At 42.5% G+C, this 16,011-nt stretch overlaps 1 protein-coding gene across 1 annotated transcript in view; it reads right to left on the bottom strand.

Moving 5' to 3' along the window:
* Positions 1-16,011, bottom strand: part of MAP3K15 (mitogen-activated protein kinase kinase kinase 15) — a 122,119-nt gene that overhangs the window by 25,510 nt on the left and 80,598 nt on the right. Inside the window, 3 exon segments of the mRNA XM_067023184.1 lie at positions 889-1,019; positions 2,756-2,910; positions 3,293-3,380. Coding sequence (XP_066879285.1) covers positions 889-1,019; positions 2,756-2,910; positions 3,293-3,380 — 374 coding nt within the window.

Genomic DNA, 16,011 nt, shown 5'->3' with positions numbered 1-16,011 from the left:
CACCGTTTTGAGAGCTTTACAAACATTATCTCACTTACCCCATCCAACAAGCCACTGAGATGGCGTCATTATGACTCCAGTAATTATTACTATTCCAACTATGATAGTACTTATTAATAATCCAATTTTAAAGTTCATTTATTCAGTCAGAAAACTGAGGTCACACAGCTTGCCGGCGGAGGGGCCAACTCAAACGAGATGGCTGGGGTCTTCCCTGGTGGCACGGTGGTTAAGGCTCTGCGCTCCCAACGCAGGGGGCCCGGGTTTGATCTCTGGTCGGGGAACTAGATCCCACGTGCATGCCTCAACTAAGACTTCGCATGCCCCAACTAAGGAGCCTGCCTGCCGCAACTAAGACCCAGCACAGCCAAATAAATAAATAAATATTAAAAACAAACAAACAAACAAAAACCAAACTAGATGGCTGGCTCCAGATCTGAGGAACTCCTACCCTCGCACTCTACTGTCTGCCTTTGGGGATCTTGTGGATAAAGCACTGGTGTTCGATTTCACTGTTAACATGTTATTTTGCAATGCCATTAAAAAAAACCCTCCGTCTCCTCTTCTCCAAAGCATATCTCAACTCCTAAAGTGTGAAGGCCTCAAGGCCAGAGACTATGCTTTATTCATCTCTATGTCTCTAGTGCTCGGCCCAGCAGCTGGCACTCAGTAGATCCTCAATGAATATTCGATGACTGAATTACCAGACCAGGAACAGACTGTTTATGTGACACTGGAATATCTGTATCCAACTCCTCTGGGCAACAAATGGTCTCCCACACCGAAAATGTCTGTCATTTTTTAATGGCAGGATGAATAATGATGTTCATATTATATTTTCATCAGTGATTTTCAGGGTATGAGACCAGAAGACCGGTGACTACTCACAGCCAGGCACCTGCTCCATCATAAATATCTTAATGTAGCCGTCCTCGGAAACAGAGCCCAGGTACTGAACAATATTGCGGTGCTTGAGGTTCTTGTGCAGGGCGATCTCCTCATGCAGAGGCTGAGAGTACCTGGTGAGAAAAACAAAGCCAGTGTCACCTGCCAAATCCCTGGAGCTTGGGGTCCATATATGGCACCTCACCAGTACCTGCCCTGCTGCTGGCCATCCCTTCTTTGCGGGAATGTCCTCTCCCTTGGCTCCCACAAGACTATTCAGCTTCCCATCTGTACTACAGGGGAGAATAATACGAAGCACTCAGGGCCGCCGGGGGCCAAAGTGTGTCAAGTTTCTCAGGCACCCAGGGGAGTGCCTGGTGTGGGGTAAGTACCCAGTGAATGGCTGCTGCTGTTACTATGGCTATTGATAGGGCTTGAACTCTCCAACCATCCTTTGTCTCTCTCAACAGCCTCTCTTCCTCTGCTCCCCCATGAAGGGAGCAGTTCCAGAAGGTTCTGTCCTCAGCTGCCTTCTAGTCTCATTCCGCAGACTCATTCCAGACTACAGCAACAGCCACCTAATGGACCTCCCAGCCTCAGCCTCTGGCCTCTTCAGTCTATTTTCCCCTGGCCACCATATTTCCCCTTCCTGAAACACACACCCCATCGCATCACTTCCCATCCTAAAGTCCATATAAAGACCACATTGTTTAACATGGCACACAAGGACCTTCAAACTCAGGTCAGACTACATCTTTAAAAATGTCTGCCTCATCTCAAGAGCCCCCCCACCACTGCCCTACATCCTACAGTCGAGTCACAACAATTTTTTCTTCTCTCAGTACACTCTGTGCTTAACAGCTCTGCTTCCCCTCAGCATAGAATGCTCTGGCCTCCTTTTCTGCCAGATGAACTCCTACTCATCCCTCAAAGGCTGGCTCAAAGATGATTTATTTTCTCAAACTTGCCACAACTCAACCAAGAAGAGCAATTCATTCCACTCCTATGCTCTACAAACACTCTGTGAACCTCTGTGTCACGGCACTTGTCACTTTGCTCTACCACACCGGGCACACCCCTAGCATCAGGACAGTATCCTACTCCCCTTTCAGTTTCCAGTGCCAGCCCAGAATCTGGCACAGAGAAGGTGCCCAATATCCTGACTTCAGCCTGTCAATTGAGGGAATGGGACAAAACAGTCTCTAAGGTCCCTTGCAGCTCTAAAATCCCAGCAACGACCATCAGCAGTGAGGAGCTGAAACGACTAATACAACCAATGGAAGGAGGTGATTCAAGCCAGCAATTTCCCCCCAACAAACAACGGCAACGCCTTATCCATCCTGAGAATAAGAGACAGAAAACTGGAAGAGGAATTCAAGAGACTGGATCCTAGTCTGGTTTCTTCATGTCCTCGGAGAAGTCATTTAACTTTCTTAGCCTTGGAAGAAGTTGGAAGAGTTCATTTCAGACCCTGCTTTATAATTCAAATATCATAACACACAATCCCATTAAAAATGAATAGATGAACAAGTGAACCAATGAATGAATCAATGACAAAGGGTCTTACAGCTGCTAGAAATCATTGTAATCCATCCCTAAAAATTCACTGACCACCTGGATGGAGGGATGCTTGCACACAGCCATCAGTGTCCAGCACTGAAGGCAACGCTGCAGATGTGGTCTGAGCACGCCGGGGGAGCAGGAAGCTATTATTTCTTCGACTGTGGCCGTTACTGCATATGTAGCTTCTCTACAAAAACACCTGACAGTCATCATGCACTTGTTTAGAATTAGGAGGGGTATGAATTCAAAAAGGGATAAACCTTTAGTTAGACTCTTAAAAAGTGTAGGAGAAATAAACTGGTAGTACTTGTGGTTTAAAAAACAATAGTCCAGGGCTTCCCTGGTGGCGCAGTGGTTGAGAGTCCGCCTGCCGATGCAGGGGAGGCGGGCTCGTGCCCCGGTCCGGGAGGATCCCACGTGCCGCGGAGCGGCTGGGCCCGTGAGCCGTGGCTGCCGAGCCTGCGCGTCCAGACTCCGTGCTCCACAACGGGAGAGGCCACAGCGGTGAGAGGCCCGTGTGCTGCAAAAAAAAAAAAAAAAAGAAAAAAAAGAAAAAGAAAAAGCTTTTCCATCAGTTGTACACCAAAGGGAATTTTAGTCTAGTCCATGTCAAATTTTTCTTATACATTCTGGTTGATAGGATCCCATAGTAATGAGGTTTTTCTATAGAGATGCATTAAATTTAATCTCTGACAGTCATGAATAGCGATGGTTAGCTCGTTCATTAATGAGTATTTTAAAATATACACATAAAGAACTTTCACACAAAAGATGGGACATTTTCTTTAAGCATCAAAGACACAATACATCACTTTGTCCATGTTCTAGGTCTTCTGTGACTCACCTCTAAGGTATCCCCATCGGTCTCTCCCTCCAGCTCCACTGTACTGCCCACTCCATTGGTTATCGGCTCTTTGACCAAAGAGCAAAACCTAGAACACCGAAGGTCACAAAGATGCCGCTGATTATGATCACTCCTATTCCTTTCCTCTAACTTGGCCTTACTACATTAAACTGTGATTAAATAAACCAAGCTTTTACAAGTTATGGAACAGTCACTCCATTCCTTGACTTGACATGGTAGCGTACTGGTTATCTAATCTAGTTCAAATACCCATATGATACTTGAATCCCCTCTATACAATATCACCACCAACTGGCTGGCTAACTGATGCGTGAACACCCCCAGTGACAGAGAACTCATGACCTCACAAGGCAGCTCATTCTTTGGTGAACTCAATGAGAAATGCTTCACTTATATTGAACTAAGACTTCTTTTATGTGGGTCTCATCCACAGACTGCTTAGAACTTGTCCCTTTCTACATAACTGCCCATTAGAAACGTACATAATTTTATTATATCCCTAGAAGTCTTTCCTTCTTGTTCCCTCAACGTTTCCCCCAGGACTTGTTAATGAGTCACTTCACTAACTTGTAATTCTTCAAAGGTGTCCCTGTATTATTGTTCAAGTCTGGTCCTGGGACCAGTGTTCCAGGGGTGATTGTATTAGTGCTAAGGATAGTGGGACCATCACCACCCAAGTTGCCAGCACTCTAGCTCTTAGTGAGAAATAAGGTCTTGTATAAGCGGAGAGGTGAGAAGGAAATGTGTTAAGACGGCCTCAACGTTCTGTTGACATAGACTAAGCTTAATATCAACTATAATCCAAAAATCTTTCTCACACATGCTGCTCGGCCACATCAGCCACTCCCTAAACTTGTGTAGTTGTTTATTTGCATACAGATGACTTGACTCAGAAGATCTGTATTCAGTATTCTCTCTTAAGGTGGCAGGGAAGAATATTGCGTACTTTAATTTCCAAAAAACACTAGAATGTTCTTTTCTCTAACCCATCCCACATCTGCTTCTTCTAATTTTTGAAAGCTGGGACACGCAACAGGCTTCTTAGGAGACATATGGTATGCATGCAACAGAATGACTAAAACTTAAAAGACAGTATCGATTGTCGTTCAGAATGTGGAGCAACTGGAACTCTCATATGTTGCTGGTGGATGTGTATCAACCAAAGCTGAATATAAACCTATCCCATAACCTAGTAACTCCATTCCTAGGTACATACAGTGCAGAAATCAATGAATATGTTCACCAAAAGGCATGCACAAGAGTGTTCACAGCAGTTTTATTCATAATGGCCCCAAACTGGAAACAATCCAAATGTTTGATAGAACAAATGAATTGTCATATATAATTCACACAATGGAACACTACACAGCGAAAAAAAGAATGAACTAATACAACATGGCTGAATCTCATAGATATTATTTTAAGAGAAACAAGTGAGAAATAAAAGAGTACATACTTTGAGTCTTTTTTTGTTTTTTTTAAAACATCTGTATTGCAGTATAATTGCTCTACAATAGTGTGTTAGTTTCTGCTGTATAACAAAGTGAATTAGTTATACATATACACATGTTCCCATACCTCTTCCCTCTTGCGTCTCCCTCCCTCCCACCCTCCCTATCCGTCCCCTCTAGGTGGTCACAAACCACCTAGCTGATCTCCCTGTGCTATGAGGCTGCTTCCGACCAGCTATCTATTTTACATTTGGTAGTGTATATATGTCCCTGCCACTCTCTCACTTCGTCCCAGCTTACCCTTCCCCCTCCCTGTGTCCTCAAGTCCATTCTCTAGTAGGTCTGTGTTTTTATTCCCGTCTTACCCCTAGGTTCTTCATGACCTTTTTTTCCCCCTTCGATTCCAAATATATGTGTCTATTTATTTGAAGTTTAAGAACAGGCAAAACTAACCACTGGTGATAGAAATCAAAATAGTTACATTAGGAGTGGGTTTAATGACTGGGAAGGGGCACAAGGCACCTTCTGGGGTGCTGATATACTTAACACACTCAACTGTATATTACACCTCAGTTAAAAAATTATTTAAATGTATGGCAAGAAAAGGCACTGAGGACACAGTGAGAGTCAGAAGGTAAACTTTGTAGTAAAGGGATGTTCTGCTTGATATTTGGCAGCATTTTCCAACTCTAAAATTGAAGATCGTGACCCAAGGGTGCCCTGGTCTGACATTTAGTCTGATTTCTAAATACGTTGTGATAATGACTGTCTGAGACGCACTGAATTAAAATGTTCTCAAATTACATGATACAAACTCTCTCAACAAACTACGAATAAAGGAATCTTCCTCAACCTGATAAAGGTTATCTATGAAAAACCTACCAGGAACATCATGCTTAATGGTGTAAGACTAGACGCTTTCCTCCTAAGATCAGGAACAAGACAAGGATGTCTGCTCTCGCCACTTCTACTCAACATTATACTGCAGTCTAGTGAGGACAATTAGGCAAGAAAAAGAAAGAGAGACATCCAGTTTGGAAAGGAAGAACTATAACTATCTCTATCTGCAGATGACATGGTCTTGTATACAGAACATCCTAAGGAATTCAATAACAACTATTAGAACTAATAAATGAGTGCCAGTTTGCAGGATCAATATACAAAAATCAAGTGTATTTCTACACACCAGCAATGAACAATCTGAAAATGAAATTAAGAAAACAATTCCACTTAGAACAGCACCAAAAAGAATACATATATATTTAACAAAAAAGTATAAGATTTGTACACTGAAACTCCAAAAATTGTTGAAAGACATTAAAGAAGACCTAAACAAATAGAAAGATACGCTACGTTCACGGGATGGAAGACTTAATATATAGTTAAGTTAATATATATTCTTAACTATATTAAGAAGATTTAATATAGTTAGGATGGCAAAGCCTCTCAAATTGATCTGCATATACAAAGCAATCCCTGCCAAAACCCTAGCGGCCTTTTTTGAAGAAACTGACTAGCTGATCCTAACATTCACATGGACATGGAAGCACCTGCAATAGTCAAAACAATTATGAAAAACAAGAACCAAGTTGGAAGACTCAAATTTCCTGATTTTACAGCTTAGTACAATACTACAGTTATCAAGAAAATGTGGTAACAGCATAAAGATCAATGGAATAGAAGTGAAAGTCCAGAAATAAATGCTTACATTTATGGTCAACTGATTTTCTAAAAAAGTGCCAAGACCATTCAGTGGGAGAAGAAATAGTCTTTTCAACAAATGGTGCTGAGACAACCACATATCCACATGCAGAAGAATGAAGTTGGACCCCCTACCTCAGACCATTAAAAAAAAAAAACTCAAAATGGATCAGAGACCTAAATATAAGAGCTAAAACTCTTTGAAGAAAATAACACTGGAGAAAACCTTGGGTTAGGCAAAGACTTTTTAGATGTGACATCAAAAGCACAAGTGACAAAAGGAAAAATAGATGAACTGGACTGCCACAAAATTTAAAACTTCTGTGCTGTAAATGATACCATCAACAGAGTAAAAAGATAACCCACAGAATGGGAGGAAGCACTTGCAAATCACACATCTGACAAGGGCCTTGTATCCAGAATATATAAAGAACTCTTAAAACTCATTAACAAAAATACCAATAACCCAATTAAAAATGGGCAAAGTTCGGAGAAACTTGGCAAACATCACTTTCGCCAGGTGAGCCAAGTTAATATCACCAGTAATGAGACAAAGATATTGTATGTCTCCCAATGTGATGTACTGAGGACAGGGCATCACTTCTGTGGTATTCCTACCCCAAATGCATAACACTAATATAATCATGAGGGAACAGCAAACCAACCCAAATTGAAGGATTATACAAGATAAACTGCCTGTACTCTTTGAAAGCATTAAGTCAAGAACGACAAAGACTGATGAAGAAATGTTCCAGATAAAAGGGGGCTACAAAGATGTGACAGCTAAATGTTATCATCTCACACTGGCCAGATTGGCCATCATCAAAAACTCTAGAAACAATAAATGCTGGAGAGGGTGTGGAGAAAAGGGAACACTCTTGCACTGTTGGTGGGAATGTACATTGATACAGACACTATGGAGAACAGTATGGAGGTCCCTTAAAAAACTACAAATAGAACTACCATACGATCCAGCAATCCCACTACTGGGCATATACCCTGAGAAAACCATAATTCAAAAAGAGTCATGTACCAAAATGTTTATTGCAGCTCTATTTACGATAGCCAGGATATGGAAGCAACCTAAGTGTCCATCAACAGATGAATGGATAAGGAAGATGTGGCACATATATACAATGGAATATTACTCAGCCATAAAAAGAAATGAAACTGAGTTATTTGTAATGAGGTGGATGGACCTGGAATCTGTCATACAGAGTGAAGTAAGTCAGAAGGATAAAAACAAATACCGTATGCTAACACATATATATGGAATCTAAAAAAAAAAATGTCATGAAGAGATTAGTGGTAGGATGGGAATAAAACTCAGACCTACTAGAGCATGGACTTGAAGATATGGGGAGGGGGAAGGGTAAGCTCTGACGAAGTGAGAGAGTGGCAGGGACATATACACACTACCAAATGTAAATTAGATAGCTAGTGGGAAGCAGCTGCATAGCACAGGGAGATCAGCTCGGAGCTTTGTGACCACCTAGAGGGGTGGGATAGGGAGGGTGGGAGGGAGGGTGACAAAAGAGGGAAGAGTTAGGGGAACATATGTATATGTATAACTGATTCACTTTGTTGTAAAAGAGAAACAAACACACTATTGTAAAACAGTTATACTCAAATAAAGATGTTAAAAAAAAAATCGGGGAAGTCTTTAAAAAAAAATAAAAAATAAAAATGTTAATACGTAATCCTGGTTTAGATCATGAACCAGAGAAAAAATATCTTGTTTCACTGTAAAGGACATTAGTGGGACAATAAGTAAAATGTGGCTAAGGTCTGTAAATTATAGAACCATCTCAATCTTAGTTTCCTGATTAGATAACTGTACTGTGATTACATAAGTGAATGTTCTTGTATTTAGGGAAACACGTACTGAAGTACTGAGAGGTAATGTAGCATTATGCCTACAACTTACTCTTCAGCAGTTCAGAACAAAATAGTCACCTGCATATAGAGAGAATGTAAAACAAATGTGGTAAATGCTTAACAGTAGGGAGTTCTGGGTGAACTTTCTTGTAGGTCTGAATATTTTCCAAAATAAAAAGTTAAAAAAGTGTTTTAATTGGGCAAAGGATTTGAGTAGATAGTTCTCTAAAGAAGATATATAAATGGCCAGTAAGATCATGAAAAGATCCTCAGTACCTTTAGTCATTAGGGAAATGCAAAACACAACCACAGTGAGATTCCACCTAACACCCACTAAGATGACTGCAATCAAAAGGACGGACAGCAACACGTATTGCAAGGATGTGGAGAAACTGGAACCCTCATACATTGCTGATGGGAATGTAAATTGGGAAAACAGTCTGGCCGTTCCTCAAAGTTAAGTAAAGAATTATCATAAGACGCAGTGATTTGGCTCCAAGAGAAATTAAAACATAAGTTCACACAAAAACTTGCACGTTGGGCTTCCCTGGTGGCACAGTGGTTGCGAGTCCGCCTGTTGATGCAGGGGACGCGGGTTCGTGCCCCGGTCCGGGAGGACCCCACGTGTCGCAGAGCGGTTGGGCCCGTGAGCCATGGCCGCTGAGCCTGCACGTCCAGAGCCTGTGCTCCGCAACGGGAGAGGCCACAACAGTGAGAGGCCCGCGTACAGCAAAAAAAAAACCAAAAAACTTGCACGTGAACGTTTATGGCAGCACTATTCACAATAGCCAGAAAGTGAAAACAAACCAAGTGCCTTTCAAATGATGAACAAATCAAATATATCCATACAATGGAATATTATTCAGCCACAAAAAGGAATTAAATTCTGATACATGTTATAACATGGATGACACTTGAAAACATTATGATAAATGGAGGAAGCGAGTCACAAAAGACCATATACTGTATGATTCTATATATATGAAACGTCAAGAACAGGCAAATTCGTAAAGACTGAAAGTAGATTCAGTGGTTGCACAGGACTGGGATTGGGGGGGTGGGGTTAGGTTGAGAGAAAATGGGGAGTGACTGTTAATGGATACTGTGTTTCTTTGGGGAGTGATGAAAATAATCTAAAATTACATTGTGGTGAAGGCTGCAAAACTGTGAATACACTAAAAACAAAAAGATTGAATTCTATACTTAAAAATGAGCAAATTGTATGGTATGTGAATTATATCTCAATAAAGCTGTAAACATTATTTTCCATAAGTTAAAACCTCAGGAAAAGCAGTATAGCAAATAAATATTTTTCACAGCAAAGACCCTTTAAAAGTGATTCACCATAATTAGATTGAAAATACCTGAATCAGATTAAAACTCACCTACTGCACTGGTCTTCAGTGGAAAAGAAGATTTGAAAGTCATCCATGGACGTAAAGAAAACAACACCGTTCATCAAACTTGGATATGCTGCAAAATTTCAAAACATAAGAATGCTTATTATATATAAATTTTGATATCAATTTAATTTTTTTGAGAAAAATCTCGGAACAGCTTTTCTTCCACTTTACAAATTTGAAAGTTTCATTAATGTTTTAACAAATATGCCCCTGCCCACCAAAGTGACTTCTATTTCTCTATGAAATTTAAATAGGAGGGGTATTTATCTTGCTGATGTTTGAGTTTGTATGCATCAGCAGACTTTAATATGTATCAAGAACTTACTATATATTCAATGTTAAGCAAAGCATATGGGCAGCCAGAATGAGAATAAAATATGGTTTCTGTCTTCAAGAGTTTATAAGGTCATTAAAAAGGTATTTGTGAAATAATTTATTGTGATATCAAAGGAATTTCTAGACTTGAAAAATATTTGGACACAGTACTTGTGGCCATACACGGGAAGTGGAAATAAACATGGCATTTTAGCTCAAGAAAGGCCTTTAAATGTTATCTGGTCCATCCCCACCAAAGGCCTGGATCTGACTCTACAGCTCCTTGAATAGGCAATATTCAGTTTGCCTGGAATATCCAGAGACAGAAAATCATCCTATTCCATCTCCTGATGGATTTCACTGCTAGAAAGTTCTTTACCTGCACTGTGCCAAAGTCTACGCAATGGCCCTCATTTTGCCAGGTGGCACTATGCAAAAGGCTAGATTCTATGATTAGCCCTTCAAACAAATGAGGCCACTTTATCTTGCGCTTTCTAAGTCATCTCTTCCAGAGATTATAGCTTCTTTGACCATTCCTTACATGTTATGGATTACATGACAAATAACAAGTTGAAACAGCAACAGTACAGGGTGATTTAAAATGAATTAAAGCTAGCTTGTACGTGAGTAACTTTTCAAAACCAATCTTTAAAGGAACTACCACAGTTAGTTGGATAGCCTTGGGAATGTTCAACACATGCTCTTCATGTCACATTGGTTCCAGGGTCTGATTCACCCCAGGCCCTTTGCACATCCCTGTTGATGGCTAAAATGGCAGCAAGAGGTATCTCTATGAGAAGGTACAAACAGAAGGTTCTTGACTACATGTTATCATACAACTTGGTTTCTGAGTAGTACATGTTTGAAAATGTTTAACACCTTTTGAATTATATTTCCTGAGCAGTATTATTCAAATATGCTACTCTGTTCTTAAATGATTTCTCTCCCTTTAAAAGTGATGCAGTGGGGCTTCCCTGGTGGCACAGTGGTTGAGAGTCCGCCTGCCGATGCGGGGGACACGAGTTCGTGCCCCGGTCCGGGAAGATCCCACATGCTGCGGAGTGGCTGGGCCCGTGAGCCGTGGTCGCTGAGCCTGCGCGTCCGGAGCCTGTGCTCCGCAACGGGAGAGGCCACAACAGTGAGAGGCCCGCGTACCGCAAAAAAAAAAAAAAAAAAAAGGGATGCAAACATTACTCCAATTTAAACATTGATGTGTCTAGGAAAGGATCATGCTGCATCTGGGGTAACAGGGATTCATTCAATGGCCTGTGGTCTGAGAATCAGAGAAAAGACATAGAGTTCTAGTCCAAGCCCTTAATGTGATGGAAACTGTGAAGATACTGAGACCTGGAGAGGCTGAATGATTTGCTCAAGGTCAAACAGCAAAAGAGGGATTAGAACTCAGATCTACTCCAGAGTTCCTCCCACCCTGGGGTGTGCTGGCAGGGTCCGACTCAGAGTGCAGCCAGACAATTAAGGCCCAAATAGCCAGCGCTCCTGAACCAAAGAGTAAGTGGCAGACCTCTCCTGGGAATACAGCACCTTACTCACCTGCCAATAACAATGCCCTTGGCTCCATTACTCTGCCGAGGAGATCCCAGCCAAGTATCATTACCAAGTAACTCCCAGCTTCAGTTCTGGGGGTCCCTGAGCACATGAACATCACTGACTCAAAGAAGAAACACTTTCTCTTTCTACACACATAACTTCTTGTTTTAAAAAAGTTTGAGACAAGAGAGTTTTGTCTGTTGGATACAAAAACAGCTACTCTGCTGTAACAAGCCAAGAAGCCTTACTAGCGGCACATGATGAACAAGCTCGGGCAGGGCAACGAGAGAGAAAATAGTCTGTTTTGGATTCTGTTAAAAATGAGAACACCACATATTATAAATAGGTAGAAACAAAGTGATAAAAACAAACATCATAATTTGTATTAAAACAATAATTACTTTTTCTCTTATGTTCTTACTTTATTCCTCTAATGGAAGAGGCTGTAAAATTCCATTCATGAATGTGTTTCTGCAGGTATCAAGGACAAAAGTCAGTAGTTTGATGTTTTCCATGCACAGAATCATTTTTGGTTTCATTCTACGGTCAATCGCTTCTGCTATTTTTTTACTTTCAATAGAATTTAGCAGTCAAAGCAAGGTATTTCGTATAACTTGGAACACCAGAAATATTTTCTAATCTACTGTAAAAAGTCATTTGTATCTCTAATCCAGTAACAAATGATCTAAATTTGAAATAGAAACAACAGGCATACAGTACATACACAGTGAGGAGCCTTTCATCTTCTGTCAACATATCAGGAAAACTCTAACATGAGTTTGCGAACAGCCCACCCAACTTGAATGACCCACAAAAATGTTTGGAGAGGCAAGAATGTGGCAGACACCAGTCAGTGTTCACCAATCTTTATTTCTTTTTCTCCCTGGGCACATAACTAGACTACATTTCCCAGCCTCCTGTGCAGTTAGGCGGGGTCATCTGATGGAGTTGTGACCAATGGGATGTGAACAAGAGTGATGTGCTCTACCTGTGGGCTTGGCTCATTAGAAACCTCCACAGCAATCCTCTCCTCTACATTCTCTTTCCCCACCCACTACCAGATGGAATGTGGACCCTGCCAACCTGGACATGACATGAGGCATAAGTGAACTTTTATCATCATAGATAAACTGATATTTGGGGGATGTTCGTTTTAGCATCTAGCCTACCACGACTAATACAAAGACTAACTGGGATTTCAATCTGTACAAGATGCACTTAAAAAATCCACATATAACTGTATCCTCTCCCTCTACCACCATCCCTTGCCCTTAAACTATGAACAAAGCTAAGCCCCAGAAGGAGTGTCTGAATTCCCAGTTTTAGAAGGGCCATAGGCTACAATACCAATACATTACAACAACAGAGAATAATTTTAAATAAGCAAATACATGAGGTTAGCCTGAGGAATGCCCTAAATGACCAGCTAAGCCTCCCAGAGAAGTGTGAGAGCCAAATCACTGAGCATATGGCTCAGGAGAACAGCCACAAGCGATCGGGTGACGAGTTTCCTGCCATCCTGGAGCAATGGCAACAGGCACAGCTGTTGGATGGTTCCCAATGGGAGCAGATCCATCCAGACATGTTGATGAAACACCTATTATGTACTAGGCAACGTACCCGCAGGGACATGACAGAGAATGACAAAACCCCTGCCCTCGTGGGGCTTACAATAGAGCAAGGGGAGATACGTAATAAATCAAATAGTGTAAGTGAAGAGCATGGTGGAGGGTGAAAAGTGCTATGAACACAAATAACACAGCAAAGAGCATTAAGGTGGGGCAGAAAGTCATGAGTTTTCAAGCAGAAAGCTAAAGGGGGTGAGGAAGTGAGCCATGCAGATAACTGGGGGACCAGTTCCAGACAGAGGAAACAGCAAGTGCAAAGGCCCTGAGACAGCAGTGTGCTTTGCATGTTTGGGGACCAGCAAAGAGGGGAGTGAGACGGGAGTGGAGTGAGTGAGGGGGGAGTGGGAGATGAGGTTAGGGAGATCATGCAGGCCTTTGGAGGCCATCATCAGGACTTTAAGCCTCCCCTCTGTGTGAGAATCACTGAGAGCTGTGAAAGATGAAAGTGGATGAAAACATGAAAACTATCACATCAGACCCATCTTTATAGAAAGACTGAGTGTATTTCTGAGGAGGGATGTGTTCCAAGTCACTGAAAGAGGGTAGTGGTGGCGAACGGGAGTCTGCTTTGGATTCAGGTACAGAAATATGAATGAGGGCAGATTCGAAAGAGCCTGCAAGAGGCTGTATGTATATAGAAAGCTCAACCACACAAGTTTTCAAAGTATTCCAGGACGGTAGGTTTACCCCAGGGTAGCTTTAGGGAACTTCTCAATTTGGGAGGAAGATTTACTGGTTAAGAAGTAAACCACACGGAGGGACTTCCCTGGCGGTCCAGGGGTTAAGACTCCGCACTTCCACTGCAGGCAGCATGGGTTTGATCCTTGTTCAGGGAACTAAGATCCTACATGCTGCGTGGTGCGACCAAAAAAATTAATTAAATTTTTAAAAATTAAAAAAAGAAGAAGTAAACCACACGGAGCTCCCCTCCGCTTTCCCTTTACATCGTAATCAATAGGCACTGGGTGGGGGGTTCCTGCTTCATAGGTCCTACAGACATAAAAATATAGAAGTCGTGCATGGGCTTGCAGAGCGGTTGGGGGGACACTTTGGAAAACAGATAAATAAGCGATAGGATGTACTTTGCACATGATGCAGACAACTGGGTAGCCAACAGACGTTCAATGGAAGGACAGAAGGAGGGAAAGGGTGGTTAGAGACACCTTTGCAAAAGTTAGGACTTGGGTAATTGGAAAAATGACTTCCAGCGAGGGAGAAGGATGAGAACAAAAGTGCAGATGTGAACTCCTGCAGGGCCAGCTCAGGGGACTGTGAGATGACAGATGAAGGTCTGGCTGGGGCTGAGGGTCAGGGAGGGGGAGGAGAAGGGGGGAGGAGAACGAGGGAAGAGAAGGAGGGCAGGGTTAGATAGGGGCTTGACACTTAATAAAAGAGTGAGTTTTATCTGGAAAGTCACAGGATCCAATAATGACTGGGGAATATCAAGAGGGCCACTACAAGTGTTTTTTAAATTATTACTAAACTTTCAAGCTGAAATACAGCATACATTCAGAAAAGGGTACAGTGATCATCTCAATAAATTTCCACAAAATGAACAGCCACCGTAACCAGCATCTAAACCAAGAGACAGAACATTAGCAGCAGCCCAGAAGATTCCCTCAGATCCCCTGTTCCCAGTCACTCCTGTTGACCCAAAGGCAACTGCTATTCTGACCTGACCCACTGTGGAGAGTGTTGCCTGTTCTGGAATATTATACAAATGGAACCGTGAAGTCTGTGCTCTCTTGTGTCTGCAAGGGGCGTTTTTCGTGAGCTATCTGGTGGTGTCCTGGCGGGTCGATCAGCAAAGCTATGACTGTTCTCCTCCTGTCCCGAGGCAGCATTCTAATCTTTCCTGAGAGGGGATATTTCACCAAATCATGATGAGGAAACAGATGCAAGATTTTAGCTTTCCACAGCGCCAGAAGCCCCCAGTAACAGTGCATTGGACGCAGAGCCGGGGTGGGCTCTGGAGAAATGGGCCGGGAAGTCAGAGGAAGGGGATCCCTTCAGGATCCCCTAGGTGCTGACTCAGCCTCTGCCCTCCCACCCCCAGGATGTGGACTTTCAAGGGAGGGGGGATTTTTGTGTTAAAAGCAGAGACTTTTTTGGGGGGGTTGTTGTGAAAAGCATAGACTTCTTGTGTGAAATGTTCCAGTCGCTAATATACGCATAAAAGGCACCTCCCAAAGAGCTTTCCCAAACCAGCAGCCCTACCCGTACGGATAGCAATGGTGGCCACAGTGCACCTGTTGGTGACTTTGGGGCCCACGAGAAGCCGAGGGAGAAACACTGCATTTGCTCCTGCTCTGTGCAGCCTCCCCGCATCGCTGTGCTGGCCGAGCTCGCACCAGCCTGGGAGGCAGTTGCCCACAACTCTTCCTAACCCTGTGCTTGGTGATCTGATGTTGGTTGCGTGAAACTGGCCGTGACGGGAGTATTTACACCACAGCAATCAGTAAACACTACAAATCGGCCCTCTGCTCCCATATCCCCTGGAGAGCTGGTGGTTAAACACTGACCAGCGTACGCTTCTGAATCCCCGGCTGATGAAGCAGACCTTAATCTAATGTTACAGTGGGACTGTCTGCAGGTGAGCGTGTGTCTGTGTGACTGCTTCCCACCACCACAGGCCACCGAGAAGAACTGCAAGTCTGTGCACAGAAGTTATCATTTCACTCCAGGCTAATCTGCTTGCTTCCACAAGCTGCAGAATTTAAAAAATGTCAATGAAGGCAAAAGCAAAGCCTTCCTCTCAAAGAAAAAAGGCAATT

The sequence above is a fragment of the Kogia breviceps genome, chromosome X (assembly GCF_026419965.1).
Source record: "Kogia breviceps isolate mKogBre1 chromosome X, mKogBre1 haplotype 1, whole genome shotgun sequence".
Classification (NCBI taxonomy): Eukaryota; Metazoa; Chordata; class Mammalia; order Artiodactyla; family Physeteridae; genus Kogia; species Kogia breviceps.
The sequence above is the reverse complement of the archived record's forward strand: the minus strand, read 5'-3'. Positions and strand labels throughout refer to the sequence as shown.